This window comes from Alosa pseudoharengus, unplaced genomic scaffold, assembly GCF_046254945.1.
Source record: "Alosa pseudoharengus isolate Yale_2024_CS ecotype anadromous, Long Island Sound unplaced genomic scaffold, YU_APseudo_1.1 YU_APseudo_1.1_scf_20, whole genome shotgun sequence".
Classification (NCBI taxonomy): domain Eukaryota; kingdom Metazoa; phylum Chordata; class Actinopteri; order Clupeiformes; family Clupeidae; genus Alosa; species Alosa pseudoharengus.
In genome coordinates, this window is record NW_027468664.1 from 10,317,704 (window position 1) to 10,337,566 (window position 19,863).

At 47.2% G+C, this 19,863-nt stretch overlaps 2 protein-coding genes across 3 annotated transcripts in view; one reads left to right on the forward strand and one right to left on the reverse strand.

Moving 5' to 3' along the window:
* cog5 (component of oligomeric golgi complex 5) overlaps window positions 1-19,863 on the reverse strand; it is an 83,700-nt gene that overhangs the window by 52,598 nt on the left and 11,239 nt on the right. Inside the window, exon 7 of the mRNA XM_076296524.1 lies at window positions 3,343-3,473. Within this exon, the coding sequence (XP_076152639.1) occupies window positions 3,343-3,473 (131 nt within the window). The remainder of the gene's footprint in view (window positions 1-3,342; window positions 3,474-19,863) is intronic.
* gpr22a (G protein-coupled receptor 22a) lies at window positions 12,834-18,091 on the forward strand. Of its 2 annotated transcripts, XM_076296522.1 has the most exons (3): window positions 12,834-12,977; window positions 14,294-15,499; window positions 16,365-18,091. In XM_076296522.1, exon 3 carries the CDS (start codon window positions 16,369-16,371, stop codon window positions 17,734-17,736), a length of 1,368 nt encoding a protein of 455 aa, XP_076152637.1. In that variant the 5' UTR covers window positions 12,834-12,977; window positions 14,294-15,499; window positions 16,365-16,368; the 3' UTR covers window positions 17,737-18,091. The 2 variants fall into 2 exon arrangements, with proteins under 2 accessions (XP_076152637.1, XP_076152638.1); XM_076296523.1 differs by lacking the exon at window positions 12,834-12,977 and having other exon boundaries at window positions 14,026-15,499.

The window sequence follows — 19,863 nt, forward strand, 5'->3', positions numbered from 1 at the left end:
TGTTCAATATTCTTGATTACTGATAACAATTTCATGACCTGTGTGGCTGCCGCGATCAACCCTGCCTCACAGATAAAGATAGCTGTACACCAACTGTGCCTCAAAACAGAGGCGTTTGAGAAACCATGGGCCGGTCCTTCTCTCATTACGCTGTTTGGACATCAATACAGAACACACCCAAAAACTACTAGATACTATTAAACTATTAAAACACTCCTCCCCTGCACCAGCTAAAAAGATGACAGTCGTAGTGTTATCCAATTGCGTTGAAGTCCTGAATCAGTAAGTAAACATTGGTCGTTTAGTCTTATCCAATTGCGTGCAGTGAGATTTTCAAATGCACGCTTGATGCCGCCCCTCGAGTTGGGCCATTAAGTTATTCGTGGCCAGAGCCTTTCTTCTTTCTAGATTACCAGGGTCTGGAATCTCCAGACTACCCTTATTCCTTTCCAGCAACTGAATTACTGAAATCCTAAAGCAAACTCTATGTCGAGCTGTGGCTCGAATACTCGGCCAAAATGCCAGCATGAAGCGTCCAACACAACAGTCGTACTGAAAGCACACTAAGTGATGGAGTCGCTAATTATGCCAAGGCTGCGGGAACTGGACTTCTGAGGGGACGTTTCTTGCTCGCTCGTTCGGCCATCAGGCGCGGCACACGTGGTCCTGCCCCGGAGGGCCGGTCTGAGAGCGCTGTGGCCTCCTGACTGGGGAGCGAGAAGCCACACTGACCATCTGCTCTGTTTGGGAGGGTCTGTGTGTGTGAGTCTCTGTGTGTGTGTCTCTGTGTGTGTGAGTCTCTGTGTGTGTGAGTCTCTGTGTGTGTGTTTGCGCTTGTCTGTTTGCTTGTGTATGTGTGCGTATGTATGTGTGTGTGTGTGCTTGTGTGTGCTTGTGTGTGTGTGTGTATGTATGTGCATATGTATGTGCGCTGAATGCTGACAGAACACACGTTCACACTGAGGGTCAGCCCCTTGGACGGAACAGAAGGAGGGTATGGAGAGCAAGGGAAGAAAGGTCAAGTAAGGTGAGCGAGAAAGAGAGAAGAGAAAAGAGGTAGAGACAGAAAGAGAGAAGAGAAAAGGGGTAGAGACAGAAAGAGGAGAGAACAGAGGTATCAGGAGGTATTTCACCACAGGTCTTATTATGTCATCTCCTACTGTGTTGCTGTTCTGACTGGAACTTTGTCATTGTACATGAGCATGTGCTCACAGTGGGGAGCTATTCACACAGCAGAAACAATAACACACAGAGAGAGAAGGACAGGGAGAGAGAGAGAGAGAGAGAGAGAGAGAGAGGGAGAGAGAGAGGGAGAGAGAGAGAGGGAGAGAGAGAGAGGGATGGGGAGAGAGAAAGAGAGAGAGAGAGAGAGAGAGAGAGAGAGAGAGAGAGTGCAGGCCTGGAAAAAAGTCAAATCAGCTGGGTCTCTTACTGAGCTCAACAACACTGGCAATTGTGCCTTTCAAGACGTTACTGACCGGCTGTCCAAGAAACACACGCCCACACACACGCCCACACCCACACACACCCACACACACCCACACACACGACCACACACACGCCCACCCACACACACCCATGCCCACTCCCACACACATATACAATTTTTATCTTTGTGCTATTCCAACAATTATTTGCGTGGCTCACACACATGTGTTGTTTGCCAGGCAGTTTATGTTATGGTAGCAAACAACCTTTGTGCCTGTCAGGTGATGGCGTAGGGTTGAGGGGGGTATACGCTGTCCCAGAGGCTCTGCATAGCGAGGGCGTCAATTCAACACTGAACCATAAATTGGGCTTAAGTGTGTGAGTGTGTAGTGAGCATGTAAGTACAGTATACGTAATGTGTTTCTGTGTGTGCGCATATGTGTGAGTGTGTAATGAGCGATGTGTCTCTGTGTGTGCGCATGTGTGTGAGTGTGTAGTGAGTGATGTGTCTCTGCATATGTGTGCGCATGTGTGTGTGTTTGTGTGTGAGTGTGTAGTGAGCGATGTGTCTCTGCATATGTGTGCGCATGTGTGTGTGTTTGTGTGTGAGTGTGTAGTGAGCGATGTGTCTCTGTGTGTGCGCATGTGTGTGAGTGTGTAGTGAGCGATGTGTCTCTGCATATGTGTGCGTATGTGTGTGAGTGTGTAGTGAGTGATGTGTCTCTGCATATGTGTGCGTATGTGTGCGCATGTGTGTGTGTTTGTGTGTGAGTGTGTAGTGAGCGATGTGTCTCTGTGTGTGCGCATGTGTGTGAGTGTGTAGTGAGCGATGTGTCTCTGCATATGTGTGCACATGTGTGTGAGTGTGTAGTGAGTGATGTGTCTCTGCATATGTGTGCGCATGTGTGTGTGTTTGTGTGTGAGTGTGTAGTGAGTGATGTGTCTCTGCATATGTGTGCGCATGTGTGTGTGTTTGTGTGTGAGTGTGTAGTGAGCGATGTGTCTCTGTGTGTGCGCATGTGTGTGAGTGTGTAGTGAGCGATGTGTCTCTGCATATGTGTGCACATGTGTGTGAGTGTGTAGTGAGTGATGTGTCTCTGCATATGTGTGCGCATGTGTGTGTGTTTATGTGTGAGTGTGTAGTGAGTGATGTGTCTCTGCATATGTGTGCGCATGTGTGTGTGTTTGTGTGTGAGTGTGTAGTGAGCGATGTGTCTCTGTGTGTGCGCATGTGTGTGAGTGTGTAGTGGGCGATGTGTCTCTGTATGTGTGTGTGTTTGTGTGTGAGTGTGTAGTGGGCGATGTGTCTCTGCATATGTGTGCGTATGTGTGCGCATGTGTGTGTGTTTGTGTGTGAGTGTGTAGTGAGCGATGTGTCTCTGTGTGTGCGCATGTGTGTGAGTGTGTAGTGAGCGATGTGTCTCTGCATATGTGTGCACATGTGTGTGAGTGTGTAGTGAGTGATGTGTCTCTGCATATGTGTGCGCATGTGTGTGTGTTTGTGTGTGAGTGTGTAGTGAGTGATGTGTCTCTGCATATGTGTGCGCATGTGTGTGTGTTTGTGTGTGAGTGTGTAGTGAGCGATGTGTCTCTGTGTGTGCGCATGTGTGTGAGTGTGTAGTGGGCGATGTGTCTCTGTATGTGTGTGTGTTTGTGTGTGAGTGTGTAGTGGGCGATGTGTCTCTGCATGTGTGTGTGTTTGTGTGTGAGTGTGTAGTGAGCGATGTGTCTCTGTGTGTGCGCATGTGTGTGAGTGTGTAGTGAGCGATGTGTCTCTGCATATGTGTGCGCATGTGTGTGTGTTTGTGTGTGAGTGTGTAGTGAGCGATGTGTCTCTGCATATGTGTCTCTGCATGTGTGTGTGTTTGTGTGTGTGTTTGTGTGTGTGTTTGTGCAGTCTGTGCTGCTGTTCACCTGGATCTCCATGCCCTGCTCCAGAAGCCTTTTGGCCTGGTTCTCCACCTCCAGTCGGGCCCGGCTGATGAACAGCAGGTCGTTCTCGATCACGTCGATGCCAGACAGGTCCACTCCTTGGGACAGATAGTCTACAAGACAGGGAACAAACAAACAAAAACACATCTTAACAAACATGTTGCACTAAAAAAAACACTGAGGCCATTACGCAACGCCGGTCTTGTTTCATGACTGTGCTTGTTTAACTTCAACACAACAAGGATCAAAAGGCCTGCGATGCACGATGCCAGGGCCATGAGTAAACGCTAATAAATGTAGAGTTATTCTGCGCAAAAAGACAGCAAATGGACTGTTGTGAACACTTCATGCCAGCTACATCAAGTTCTGTCAATTTTATGTCCAGGAAGCAAAAGGCCATGTTTTTTCGGGAGGGGGTGTTGTTTTGGGAGGGGGGTGTTTTGTGTTTTAGCAGTCATGTTTTGGGATGGTCCTCCACTCACAATCATGTGAGATTTTTTGTTTTTCAAAAAGTCAGCATAAGAACAAGCCCTCTCAACTCTTGACAACAAGGTCTTGACATCTATTTGCTCAGAAAAAAAAATCACAGTTCTTTTTTGTCCTTCTCTCCCTCACATACTGTCCTGGAATTTGCAAAAGCTGTACAACATTAATTTTGTATTGGCTATTGGGTTGGCAGCTTCAGAGAGGACGATGGTGGTGCGGCAGGCTGGTAATAGGCTTTTTGAGTGACAGGAGTACTGAGGAGACTCTCCATGTGTACCTCGGGTCATGTCTCGCCTACTCGGCTGGACTCAGCTGTGAGGAGGTTTAATAATGGACACTCTGGTAAGATGTCACTCAATGTTTGACATTCATTTGTACAACTTTTCTTAGAAAAATATGTGAACTGGACACTGAACAGTAGATCTGAACACACACACACAAAAAAAATCAAATTACAAACTCTCTGCAATTACCTTGAGACTTGGGATATGAATTTCTGACGTTATTACCATTTGATTTAACAACAGCTCTTTGGGAAATGAATCAGTTGCTCCTACCAACAACGATGACATTGTTAATAGAGGGACGAACTCATTGACCTTGACAAGGGCAAATTAATCATAAGGCAAAAGGTATGCAACTCCCTAGAGCTGCCAGAAGCAAAACCCCTAATAAAAATACATTTACATGACAAAGGCAGATATGTGCGTTGACATTAATTACATGCTTACAATCAATTATTAAACTCAACACATTAGCTTGGAATAATAGTTGTCAGTGATTGCTTTTAGTGAGGTCAATGTCAATGTCAAACTGTTTCCCCAAGGGCGGACCATATAATGATATACCGATAAGCTGAACAGCAGCAGACAATTTAAATCTCTAACCCACAACACTATTCTCTGCGTTCATCTTTGGTGCATGCAATCCATACACATTTTACACTGCTAGCAGCCACAATTAAATAATAATTTCGGCCAAAAAATCTGCATATCATTTAGACAAAATATTCAGCTCCAGCCACGATCAAGAAATCTCTGCTTCTGGGAGCCGTGCTATGACACGAGGAGCGATGCTTAAACCACAGTACTGTGGATATTCCCAAGCAGGAGGAAGCAACCACACTTAAAGTGGCATTTGATTGACAGCTCCAGACAGGACTTCAGTCAGTGGGAGAGGGACAAGACAGGGGGGACTGTACAGAGAGACAGAGAGATAGAGAGAGAGAGAGAGAGAGAAAGCAAGCAAGAGAGAGATAAGAGAGAAAGAGAGAGAGAGAGAGAAAGATAGCAAGAGAGAGGGAGAGAGAGGGAGGGAGGAGGGAGAGAGAGCGAGCGAGAGAGGTGCCATCAGAGCAACGCATTTGAGGAGTGATTATTATTTTGCCGTGGTCATAGTAATGCACTTGTAAATTAGAAGCTGTTATTACACTAGCACCTGCCAGTTGTCCCACAGGTATACGAACACACGTACACCCTCACACACATGCTAATTAGCAACATCCGGACGTGGGTGACATATTGCAATGCAACCTCTCCTCTCTGAGGAAGTCATTTGTGTACCTTGAAATAGCTCGGCAAGGTGCTTCTGTATAAATAAGCCACATGATGCTCCTAGTCCTGCTGCACACGACCAGGTCAGATCACGGCCTCCATCCGATGCAATGAATTTGCAGCGCTACAAGGTTACACCCACAAAAGTGCTTTGAGCAGGCGTGGGGTAAGCTCTCTGCTGGATCAAATTGGGTGCAATTGGGACTCGGAGCGAGCTTCATCTGCAGTTAGAGTCGCCCAAAATTGCTGATTGGAAAATAATAGGGGTGGGGAAGCAGAGGATCTAGAACAAAAACAACCACCCACTGGGATCTCCGACGGCTCTCAAAACATCGTGTTTGTGTTGCGGTGTTTGTCTGCGGGACCATTTGACACTTGCGGAGCCCGCCAGGGTTTTTTTTTTTTTCCAACAGACTTCCCAATGACTCAAGTGCAGTGACACGGAGCAAAGAGGCCAGATTTTTAAAAAAAATGAAAAAGGAGGAGAAGGAGAAGAAGGAGGAGGGGAAAAAAAGTGTCGAGAAGTCCCAACACTGAGTCAGTCATTATCAACTCCAGGACTGAGGCGCTCTCGCAAGCTGACACCTCCATCAGGGCCACTCTGCACCACCTGAGGGTCGACTTTATCTCTTCATAAGCATTCAGGACACGACCTTGAGCATTTCTCTCTCCTTCTTTCACGCACGCACACGCACACACACACACACACACAGACAGACACACACACACACACACACACACTAACACACACACACACACACACACACACACACACACACACACACACACACACACACACACACACACAGAGAGCTGGAACAGGTGGGAGAGAAGCAGGAGAGACGAGTGCCTGGGCTCAAGCCGGTTTTGGTTAGGCTCCGTGCCAGACCACGTTCATGGCTCTGCCAAATGCCCAGGGTGTCGTAGAGAGTCATCCGACTTTTCTGCTTGTTGTCTTCGCACACACACACTCATAGACACACACACAAAACTTGCAGGCTTAGAATGAGGTATCAGTACACAATCTCTTTCTAAATACAACAATGAGAGACAAAAGAAGAAAAACATTCTAATGGCGATGTTAAGGATTGTGGTTACCTAGGAAATATATGTCTTCTGTTCACTGACAACAACATGGCTCATACACTCACTATCTTTTCTCTCTCTCACACACACACACACACACACACACACACACACACACACACACACACACACACCATCCATACTCATACACACAGTAATCTGGCAGAATCCGGCAGGATCCAATGTGGCATGGCCGTGTGTTGACTCAACATGGTAGCGGCTTGGCCGGGCAGGAATGCTGGCGCTCCACTGCACTGCACTGGCCTGCTTTCAACCCAACTCCAAACTCAGTATTGGATTACTGCTGGAGCTTATTTGCGTGGCCCAAGGCAACAATACTAAAAAATGAAAGAGAAAATGGGGGCAAAAGTGTAGAAAATGACTCGCTGTAACCCTGGGAATGCAAATTTAAACCCATTATTTAAACCATTACCTAAGAAGAGGGGGAAGCAAGCACTGATAAAGTGGCACATTAACCCAAATTCAATATGGCTGCAACAATCCACCAAGAATCAGAGGAGCAATTTTCCACAAACAAAAGAAATTCCATTCATTTCTGATTAGAGGGTAGCACAGCCGCCTACTTGAATTGGAGGTGAAAAGGCAATCAGCTTTAAGCGAGGAGAGACACGGTTTGCCCCTGTTTGTAGCAGACACAACGAATAATTGCGAGTTCTAACGGAAAGTGGAAATGAAAAATGGTTAAACGCCATCATGTCTTTCAGGATGACACAAAACGGATGTTGGATGGCTCACTGAGAAGTTCAAGGGAAAATGGCAGCCATCACAGGCAATTTCTAGCAACATTCCCATACCTCCGGGAAATCTTTATAACACCGTTTTAAAAGTGTGTCTATGTGAATAGTCTGCATTTGAAAAGAGTTGAAGAGCAGAGACATCCTTAATGTGATGCTTCCACAAGATGAATCCGGTTATAGTCATGTGCAACAAAATAACACCAGTCATCATCCTGGGCAATCATGACAGCAGACATCATTTACCCTGGGACAGAGAGCAATGCAGACAGTTATCTTGGATCTAAATAACCTTTCCTTTCTGAGAACATATTTTGATCTCAGACTCAGAGCACATCTTCCCACTGACCCCACACACACCAGCAAACGCACACAGAAACAGGGGGGAAGAGACAGAAACACCATAGTCCAGTCACAATTCTGCTTGTGGGAGTAAGACATCTTTCATGCGACAAGTAAATGCAGGTTTCTGAGGGGAATGAGTTAGATTGCAATCGTTTGTCCACGATAAGACAACGGAAATCTAGATAGATTATAGAAGAGGCAGACTTCCGAATGAAATATCCAGTGGCCTAAGGACACATCCAGCATATACAGTCGGTAAAATCCCACCATCTAAGCAGTGGTTAATGCTATGGACACACACACTGTTCGGAGATTACAGTCAGACGATGGCTATGACGTGGAAGATGTGTTGCTTGGACGCCAGTCCCAACTGTATTTATTGAATAAGAGCCAGAGTATTTACATTGAGAGCTGTGTTTGTTTCATCTGCCTGAGCTTGGCTCCAAAGGGATCTGATAATGGCTGGGCTTTGGTGGGTGGGAGGCGGAGGGGGCTGGGTGGAGGTAAGGGGGTTGTGGGCGGGTGGGGATGAGTGAGCTCACCGAGCTAACTGAAGGTCACCCTTCTTGATGATGGCTTGCCGTGTGGCTGTGCTGTGCTGTGGGGGCAAAGACCTGAGAGGGGGCAGGAACTGGGTGTGGGGGGGGTGAGGTTTAGGAAAGCCCTTTTCTCATGATTTCCCCTCACGGTCTTCACACAACCTCCCCCGACAGAACAGGAAGTCCTTGCACCCCACAGGACAGCTGGCAGAGTTGCCACCATAGTTGCCATGAGGGGTTGGAGTAAGCCAGAGGGTGGGGGTTAGGTGCTGCTGCTGCTGATATAATGATGGTAGAGCTAGAACTGGGTGTGTGGGGGTGAGTGCTGTCCATTGCTATCCATGCTAATCCTCATCGGTGAGAACTCAGCGTGGGAGATCCACGCTGTCCCAACAGTGCTCCAGTGACCCCCGCTGCCTGGGTCGGCCGTTATCCCGACTCAGAGGGGAGCACAATGCCTTGTTTACACAACTATGCGATGGCTCCAGCATCCGGTCAAGACTGGCCACTCTGTTTCCCATAGCATGCCGAGAGCTTCTCCTGTGACTAACGGAACAGCTCTTTTATGCATTTGTTTTGTTTTTATTTATTCATAAATTATGGTAGTTTTAGATAACAATTCAAACAGGACAATCTTTGCAGCACTTGCAGTCACGCAGAGCTGAAAATCTCAATTATTCATGAAGCCTGCGGAAGACTTTATCTTTGAAGTATTGTAGACTCAAGTGCTTTTGACATATTCTCTGACAAAAGCTTCATAGAGTTGAAATGGACATTTCTGAATGTCATCCATATCAAACACATCAAATCAGTATTTTTGTTTTTTTAAATCACAGTCCCTGATGTGGACGAGGTGAGGGTTCATCAACCTCAGACAGATGTTTGGCTGTCAAAGGAAGGGCTTGATGCAGCTGTAGGTCCAATCACCAGAGTTGACCTCCGTGCCTCCACACGCAAGAATAGCCCTCTGGGACTTGAGGAACGTGACCAAAGGCAGCTCAGGCCTTCTCTGTCTGCTGTGAGTGTGTGAGATTCTTAAGAAGAGGAGCCAGAGAACACGAACACACACACACACACACACACACACACACACACACACACACACACACACACACACACACACACACACACACACACACACACACACACACACACACACACACACACACACACACACACACACACACACACACACACACACACACACACACACACACACACACACACACACACACACACACACACACACACACACACACACACGAGCTTGTGCAAACTTCCTGTTGAAACTTCTCCAGTCATTTGAGGATCAGATGGAACAGATCGGAACAGGCTGTCTCCAATGATGCTGGCTCGCCAGGACAATACAAGTGTCTGTGTATTAAGGCTCGTCGGTATTAGAGGATTTGGCTCTTTCAACTGGAATGAGGCACCGGCTTTTCATAACATGAACCACAACATTATTACCTGGTAATGACACAAGGTATATGCCAAAAAAAACAGGCTTGCATCCACACACAGATGTTAAACTAGTAGTGATTCCACAGTCTGCACCGTCTTCCTCCATTCGACTCTCAACCCCCCATTTTCCTCTTCCTTCCACACTCTGCTCTTCTCCAAATCCATCTCTCCCCTTCAGCAGAGGGTGGCGTAATGGGTTCATTAGTTCAGATGAGAGGCTAAGGCACATCCACTTTTAGGCATTACCGCTGCATTCCCCATCATTTCCAGTGAGGAATAAGAAAGCAAGGCAGAAAAGAACAGAGAGTGCTAAAGAGCAGATGCGAGTAGACTGCCTCATCATGACCTCATTGGACTCAGCTCACACACTCTGACCCGTAGGCCTGTAACAGCTAACCATCCCTCTGAATGAATCACATCTAATCAGCACTGCCACTGTGCTGGGAAACGGGTAGCATGAGCAGTCGTCTTTTCTAATATGCAGCCTTCGCTTATTCTCTCCCCTTGTGTTTTCTTCTTTCATTTCCCCATTCTCTCTTTTTCCCCCTTATCTCTCCCCCCCCCCCCCTCTCCTCCTCCCTTGACTCTTTGCTGGGCACGTGGCGATGCGCTCCCAGCCAGGAGCAGCCCTTAATGATTCTACTCAAGAGGAGGAGGCGATGGGAAGTCAGCGTAGACCCAGAGTGTGCAAAGGCGCTGCTGGAGGGGCAAGTTGATAATGGTCATCACATTTGTGGCGGGTGCTGATGTGTTCAACAGAAAAATCTCCCGTCCAATTAAGCAAAAGAGTTGTGATAGGAAAGACCGCATGAATGTCAAAGGATTTCTTTTTAAAAAGGATTGTGTGTACTGCTTGAAAGACATTAGTATAGTCCTCTATTTGAACAATATAAATCCACACCCCTCCCCCTCACATACAGATGCCTGATGCTTTTAACAGGCAGCAACGGAAAATGAAAAACTCAACACATAATGTCTCAGGTGCCAAGCTGTACATGAGTGAAATATTAATGTCTCAAATGAAATATTAAGAAGCCCACTTTGAAATACTATGGCCTGTAAAGTTTAGGTTTCCAACCGATATTCTCATTCCTGTCAGCATTCATCACTTTCATGGAATAAATAACTCAATCATATGCGCTTTGGGCTATGAAATGTGCCAGAGTATCTGACTGCCTAGGGCCAGCTGCCCAAAGAATAAACAGGACATAAGAGTTGTTGAATTATCTATATGACAAGGGGGTAGCCCTTGTAAACACTTAAAATAGATTGGTTAATTAAAATATGAAATATCAATGTGGTGAAAATAGCTGTAAAAATTAACAGCAGTCATAGCATACAACACAAATGTTTCCTTTATGGTAAGGTGGGTTGGTCATCTTTGACAGAGAGGAGACAAAATCATTGGCATCTGTTTATTTACAAAGGTATTGTTGGGAAATTACCAGGTTATATTTCAGACATGCTTATGTGGAATTCTGGTCCCTATCAGACCAGATCAAAAGACTGTTTGATGCTCAAGGTTCCTCGTATCCACTCTGAGTTGGGAAAGTCGGCCTTTTGTTATAGTGCCCCTACTTCCTGGAATAATCTTCAGTGTAATATAAAAATTAACTCTATACTTTCCTACAATCAATTCAGATCTGTAATCACAAACCTTCCTATGTCAATTTGTACCTGCTTTAAGTAAATGTCTTTATTATTATTATTATTATTATTATTATTATTATTACTATTTTATTATTAAGATATTATGTATGTTTCCCCTTCCTCCTGTATAATGTAATGTATGTTATCTTATTATTTATTTATTTTACTTTGTTTTATTTTATTTATAGGCCTAGCCCTACACCTATACTTTTTTTCTCTCTCTTTTTACATCTTGTTACTTGCTTCATTGAAAATGAGGGCTTCCCTCAATGACCCTGCGAGAATAAATAAAGGTTGAATGAATGAATGAATGAATGAATGAATGAATGCTTAAAGGTCACAAGGTTTCTAGCTGGGGACAGGCATCTCCATTTAGATCTCCAAGGTAACAGCACCTGGTGCTCTGGGGAGGGCAAACAAAGGGTTGGCATGGCGACAGCATGTGACAGTACACCCTACCTACAGTCATACTTTCTATCAGTATGTTTGGCTTTTCCCACTTCCATTTCAACACAAAAACAAAACACGCACAATAATATTATTTAATATTAGCACATATTAGCTAAAAGCCGTCACCCTTGTCATTGACATTGAGACTAGCACCATCAAAGCTCCGCTGACAGCTTCTGTGTGGTGCAGTAACTACCTGCTATTCTTTACCTTGTCGTGCTGTCATGTAAAGAGCACTGGCTCTTCAGGTGCTTTGTGTCATCTTACCATCATCCATGAATGAACAAATACCTCTCCCTCTCCCTCTCATTCTCTCTCTCTCTCCCTCAGTCACTCTCATGCTCACTCGCATCAGTTTAAACATCACACACTGCTATGGTCATAAATAAATTCATTGCACACAACTGGAGAGGGAAAGTCTGAACACTGCACTATGCTTCTGGAAGGAAAGGGTTAAGTCTATTGTGTGCAACCAATCAATCAACAGAGGGCAGCTATCATATAAAGCAGAGAGAGTCAGAGAGGGAGGACGGGAGAGAGAGAAAGAGAAAGAGAGAGAGAGTGAGTGAGAAAAGAAGCACACAAGAGAGAAGAGAGAGACAGAAAGGGAGAGTGAGAGAGGGTGGGAGGGAGAGAAAGAGGATGGTGGGAGTGAGGGAAGGAGGGAGGGAGGAGGAGGAGGAGGAGGAGGAGCGGAGCCAGACTGCCAGCGTTCCTCTGTGACACTTCACAGAGAAAAAAGGGACAGAGGGAGGGAGACAGAAAGAACGAGAGAGAGAGAGAGAGAGAGAGAGAGAGAGAGAGAGAGAGAGAGAGAGAGAGAGAGAGAGAGAGAGAGAGAGAGAGACTGCAAGGGTCCTCTTGTTGCCCCACACCCACTGACAATCTGCCACCCGCTCCAAGACAGGAGAGGAGGAAAGAGAGACAACAGAGAGAGACAGAAAGAGAGAGAGAGAGAGAGCGAGAGAGAGAAAGGGAGTAAGAGGAGTGTAAGTGAGAGAGAGAGAGAGAGAGAGAGAGAGCAAGAGGAAGGAGAGAGGGGTGGGAAAAGAGAGGAGGAGGAGGAGGAGGAGGAGGAGAGAGGCTGCCAGAGAGAAAGCTGCTTGCTGCCGGAGCGACAGAGCCGGCGGAGCTCCAGCTTGAGTGCGACTCCAGACCTCCACACAGTGATGCCCTCCCGCCGCAACCGGCCCCAACCCCAGCCGCTGCTACCTCTCCTCTCCCCAGAGACGGCCCCCTATCTGGGCCAGCAAGACACCCTGCCCTGCGCCGGACCACTTCGGTAGAGCAAGGTAACACTTCTTTCTTTTTTCTCAACCCTTTCAACTTGACAGATGGAAAAGTGACAACCAGGTATCACCAGACACTGTGATAATTAAAGTCGCTCCAAAATGGTTTTTAGATATCAAAATATATAGGGCACTATAGGCTTGTGTGTCTGTTTGTTGAGTATCAGGCGAATAGGTCCTTTGATGATTGGAGATTTGTGAGATGAAACCTGGAGACTGATCCTCTGTGGTGTCAAAAGTAGGTTAGAGATGGAGTGTATTTGTGTACGCATGCTATAGCATAAATAACTGACTGCTGGACAATCTAAGAATGCTGAATAAAAACAGCACTAGGTTGCTACATGAGATTTGACTCTTGAGTTGACAAAAATAATCTGATCTCAGCAGAGAGGATAGAATGCTAAAAAGCCAGACTTGGCACCTTCTTGATATTTACTTGTATAGAAGAGAAAATGCTGTCATGCATTCCTTATACATGCATGGCTCCCCTGGCAACGGATTCATCACTGCTAACTCTGCATAAATATACAAGAACTCCTTTTGCAGAGGTGTTCTTTCAGGCACTTGTCTCTTAGCTGAGAGTGACAGTGTGAAATGTGTGTGTGTGTGGGTGTGTGGGTGTGTGTGTGTGTGTGTGTGTGTGTGTGTGTTTGTGTGTGAGCGCGTGTGTGTGCATGAGTATGTACATGAGTATGCGCATGCTGGTGTGTGTGTATGTGTGTAGTTTGTGTGTGTGTGTGTAGTTTGTGTGTAGTTTGTGTTTGTGTGTGTGTGTGTGGGTGTGTGTGTGTACGAGACTGTCAGGTGTGGGCAGCAGCTCGGGATGAGAGCCTCTCAAGCGGGTCGCCGGCTGCCTGCTCCTCCTGCCTGCCAATCACATGCGTAGTGCCAAAAAATGCGAGCTCTCTTTCACTCCGTGAAAAAAGAGACAGGAGTAGAGGCACCGCAGGGAGCACATCGCAGCTCTTTAAAGACTCGTTTGCGGAGCGAGTGCATAAAAAGAGACCATAGGGGAGAGAGAGACGAGAGTGCATGATTACAGAACAGGCAGATGAGATAAATAAACAAACAGCCGAGCGAATGCTGGTGGAAGTCGAGAGATAAGAGCTGTATTTGGCACAGTTCCTCTGATGTGTGGACTATCAGAAACCACCAGCCACTTTGTGTGTAAATTGTCCTCGTATATAACATGAAGGTTGAGATATTTTTAGACGAAAACTCAATAGACGTAGATGACTGAGCATCTCTGATTAGATAAGAGGTAAGATAGGATGACATGGATATGAGTCAGTTCTCCTCTCTTTCGCATCTCTCCTTAGGAGTCCGGAGCGTGACCTGCCTGCCGTTGGCCTTGGACGACGCGTGCCCATTTCCGTCTCGAGAGCTGGAGCGGGGTAGTGCGTGCCATGCGGCGAGCTGATTACTTCCTCTCGCGAGCTAATGACCTTCTTGAGCGGGAGAGTGGCCTTCCTCCCACGTGCAGCTGAGACGCACAGAGATCGAGCCCAGAGAGGGTGACAGCAAAGCAGGCTGTGCTCAAAGAGGACTGGGCAGCTGGAAAAGGGCCTGGACAGACGTTGGACTAAACCAGTACCCGGCAACAAGGACGAGGGAAAGAGAGAACGAGAGAGAGCGGAACGGAGAGAAACACATGAGGAGAGGCAGAGGGAAAGGGAGACAGAGGAGGAGATATCCCGAGAGATTGTTTCGACGATAGACTACATTAGAGAGGAAATGATGGAGGAGCTTCGCTAACAGCAGCTCGCTGACCAATATTATCTCTCGTACACAAACCACACAACAACGCTTTCCGGCCGACCATCGACCAGATAAAAATCTCCAACTTGGAATACACACACACACACACACACACACACACACACACACACACACACACACACACACACACGAGTGGGGGCTCAGAGGCAAGCTGCCGGCGCTGTCCCCGCTCGCTCCTTTAGGACTCCTCGACAGAGACAACAGGACAAAGGGCCAAAGTGCACAAAGCACAAGAAAGGCTTTCATGTCATCGACCACGTGGATGTTACAATGCACAGACCCTTCCTCAGCGCTGGAGCAGGAGTAGCAGTGTATCTGTGTGCATCCTCCAACGAATCTCTGACAGCAAAGGAATACAGTGTGCTTGCAATGACCAGGGACAGATTGCATTTGTGAGACACTAGCTATACAAGTACACCAACAAATCACAGGGCTACTTTTTCCCCCTTCCTAACGAGGACCTTTTTTTGGACTCTTTTTTTTTTCTTTTGTCTTTTTCTGCTATACTACGAGCTGGATGGAGCAAAAATCCTAGCAGCTCGTCTCAGCCGGCTTGTGTTGCCTGACTAAAAGGGGATAGCGGTGGCTGAGCCCGATCTGCCAAAACAGCTCAGGCGGGAGTGGATGGTGACAGCAGGGAGAAGCCTACACGAGCATGGTGCGTTCTTATGACATCCTGTCGGGACGACTCGGGACCTGCTGCTGGCTCACAGGCTCCTGAGGAGAACTCAGTGCAGGGGGGAGGGGTAAGTGACTTGCTTCTGTGCTTGTCTATGTGTGTGTGTGTTTAGGTCGATGGTATGCATCCATTCATCTCTGTGTGTATTTCACACATGTATGTCCGTGTTGCTGTGTCTGCCCTTACTGTTCTTAATTGGTTGAGGTCTCGGTCTGAGAGAGAAAAGGGTTGCTGAAAAGAAATAGGAAGCTTCCATACTTTGCAAGGTTCACAAACCATGAAACTGAATGAGTCAAGCACACTGTTTGGCTGAAGAGTGCTTGAGATTTGATTCAGTTCCAAAGATCCTAAAAGCTTCTGCTGTTCATCATCATGACCTCCATGACCTTTTCTAGCTTTTCAACATGGCTCTATAGAAGACCCTGAAACACTTTGAGAGTAACATATACTTCTGACTTGTGAGTAACTGGGCTGACTCTGACTAAAATAAATTGAATAAATCTTTCTAAGAGGATTGCAGTCTGAATTCAAGGGACACAAAGATAGGAAAGTCCATTTTTTTCCCAGGCTAATAACTGGGAAACATTAGACTCCATCACAAGGGACTGTGGTCCTTATCTTAAGCTTGCTTCAAATTATGAAACACACTCAGTTCTGCCTGCGAATTCACACTCCGTTCTGCCTCAAGATCTCTAACTCTGAAGCATGTGAAAGTGAGGCGAGGCATTTCACAATTAAATGAAAAGGCTTCTCTACCATGTCTCTATTGGGGCCATCCAAGTGTCCCAATTAGCAAGCAACTGCAGTGAACAATTGCTGAGCAAGGGTGGAAACCAATGAACAAAAAATGCAACTATAACACCTTCCAACTCTCTAACTATCTTCTTTCTATTTCTTCCTGTACTCCAACCCCAACCCTCACTTTCCTGCAGGAGAATGCATACCCCTCCTGTACTGGAATTCCAAGCCACCATGAGCGACATCAACAACAATAACAACGTGACCGTCCTCGACAGTGCCGACCCTTTGGACCAGGACATGGATGCAGCCCTGCCCTACCCCGTCAGCTTCCAGGTGTCCCTGACCGGCTTCCTGATGCTGGAGATCGTGCTGGGCCTGAGCAGCAACCTCACCGTGCTGGTACTCTACTGCATGAAGTCCAACCTGGTCAGCTCGGTCAGCAACATCGTCACCATGAACCTGCACGTGCTGGACGTGCTGGTGTGCGTGGCTTGCATCCCGCTCACGATTGCCGTGGTGCTGCTGCCTCTTCAGGAGGACAACACGGCACTCATCTGCTGCTTCCACGAGGCCTGCGTGTCGTTCGCCAGCGTTGCCACGGCGGCCAACGTCTTGGCGATCACCCTGGACAGGTACGACATCTCAGTGCGGCCGGCGAACCGCGTGCTGACGATGGGACGAGCTGTGGCCCTGCTGGGTTCCATCTGGGTGTTGTCCTTCCTCAGTTTCCTGGTGCCGTTCATGGAAGTGGGCTTCTTCACCCAGGGCAGGGATAGGAAGGGGAACCAGACCCTGGAGTATGAGGACGAGGAGGACTTATGGGCCAACCACTACAACACAGACCTGGGTCTCTACTACCACTTGTTGGCCCAGATCCCCATCTTCTTCTTCACGGCGGTCGTCATGCTGGTGACCTACTACAAGATCCTGCAGGCGCTCAACATCCGGATCGGAACACGCTTCCACACCGCCGCCCCCAAGAAGAAACCACGTAGCAAAGGCAAGAAGGCCGCCGTTTCCATGACGACGTCTGGGAATGCGTCCGCAGCCCAGCCCGAGTCCACAGACGCCTCGCAGAGCAGCGCGGCCGTACGGAACCCACCACTGGCCATGCGCACCTCTGTGTCGGTCATCATCGCCTTGCGGCGCGCCGTCAAGCGCCACCGGGAGAGGCGGGAGCGGCAGCGGAGGGTCTTCCGCATGTCGCTGCTCATCATCTCCACCTTCCTGCTGTGCTGGACGCCCATCACCGTGCTCAACACGGTCATTCTGAGTGCCGGCCCAAGCGCCATGATGGCCCGGCTGCGCCTGGGCTTCCTGGTCATGGCCTATGGCACCACCATCTTTCACCCGCTGCTCTATGCCTTCACCAGGCAGAAGTTCCAGAAGGTGCTCAAGAGCAAGATGAAGAAGAGGGTGGTGTCGGTGGTGGAGGCAGAGCCAACGCCCAACAACGCGGTCATCCACAACTCCTGGATCGACCCCAAACGGAACAAAAAGGTGACCTTTGAGGAGACAGAGGTCAGACAAAAGTGTCTCTCATCTGAGGACGTAGAGACGTAGTGTGAACCATCAGACTCATATTGAACTCATGCAAAGGTCAATGATACAACGCGCTGAAAAAGGGAAACCACTTATCCAAAGCAGATATGTGTATTAAAGTGTATTATCTGTACAGTTTCACAGCGTGGAGCAAATAATTTAATACTATTTATTGTAATGGTGACTAGATATCATGGACAGTTCAAAGAGTGTACAGACTGCATGTGCTTTTCGTTATAGTGGTGAAATGAAATGGTGTACATATAGGAATAATGTATAGCAGAGTACTTATACATTCATGTACAGACATAGAAAGAAAGGCCCGTGCTATTTGTCCTGTTTATAATAAATAAAACCTGAAGCAGGTTGAAATACATCCTGATATCTAGTTGTACTTTGTGCCAATCCTCCTTCTCCTGTCTGTCTCCCCTCTCTCTCCCTCTGTGTTTCTGTCTCTGCCAACAAGAGCACTTTGCAAATCACATAAAACATCAAGCAGCAGTACTGGCGCAAAGATTTATAAAGCACATCTCATATGCCTTTCCTGTCCTTTGAGAGCCCTTACCATCTGCCCGTAAACGCCGAGAGTAGAGACTGGGGTTCAGGGTAGGGGACGAAGATGGAGACAAGGAGAGGATGGAGTATGGCAGATGAAAGTGGGCGCACAACAGAGGTCGTCATGAACCTCAGCAATTCTTAGCATCAGCAGTCCCAATAAGTCCCCAGAGTAGCCTACTTGTTCCAGAAGTAAACGGTAGCTAATTCTGCTGTCAGACTCAGTTTCCCCCCTTTGGCACCAAGATACGTGAGCTGCAAGCCTGTATGAGACATTAGTTTTGTCTGTTTGCCGCTATTATTGATCTGACCTGACATGCCCTTCCCTGATTCCCTTAACCTCTGCGGTATGCTTGAGAGCTTCGCTGCTATGCTGTCCCTCTAATCTCTAGGCTGGCTGGCTCTTCGAGGTTGAGAGGAGTGGGGGAGTCTGAGAGTGGGCATCTGCTTCATTTCAAAATCACTCCTGGGGGCCGTCAGGCCGGCCGAATCAGACCCTTATCTGCTTTAATAGAGAATGTCAGAGGGGGCAGAGAGAGTCACGGCACGTCGTTCTCTGGAGGTGTGCGGGCAGAAAGCAGCGCAGGGCTCCCCCAGCCACAGGCCCGTGACACTGGACTGAAGTGGTCATGAGTGGCTGGGTCATACCAGCACTTGCCCTTGGGAGCCTAGGGGAGCCTGTTTTCATTTAGCTTGTTTTTTTTTTTTTTTTCTTGTCTCACTATTAACGAGGGCCTGGGATACCAGATAATAACTATTAAGCATGGCTGCCCATGCATCAGAAGCACTCTCCAGGATGCTGACATTGGAAGGTCATGCCTTTCCTCGGCAGGGGCTATGGTGGTGGAAGCATGGAGAGAATGCCAATGAACAATGCAAAACAATGCACAAACAAAAATGCTCATCTCAACACTGCGAGCATAACTGCATAAACTCATAACCAGTTAAAAGAGAAAACACTAAGGTAGGTGACCTTACAAAATGAACATTTTTTCCACCACAGATACAGCAGATACTGTGCCATACAAAAAAAAAAAAAAAATACTGCTTGTAGTATGAATACAAATTGTACAGACAAAAGTTTATTATAACATCATTCCCAGACACAGTTATGCATGGCCAAAGGTCAAGTTACCCACTGCTGAAGGATGCCGTTTCCCTCGATTATCAAAGGTTAATCAAAGGATGTGCTGTCCACAAGGGCATTGTTAATAACAGGCTTAAGGATCTTATCAGCATGACCTCCTCTATAAAAACAAAAACAAATAAGCCTGATGTCCACCTTCAGCCCTACACAATAAATCAATGGGTTGATTTTCAGCTCGGGCTCAATATACCTTTTAAGAGATAGTAACAGTGCCAGGTATTGGCAGCTCTCCAGAAAGACATAACAGTACAGTACCACGGTACAGGTTTTAAAGCTGACGAAGAACCCATCAGAGAGTTCATCAAATGCCATTCTAATGGCGGAGAGGGAAAGGAGTGAGTTTGCTGGAGGTGCAAGCTTTGTGCTGGAACTGCATGTCCTTGCATACAGCATGACTAATGCATGTGTACATCCACCAACTGCACTCATGTAGACTATTTACAGCC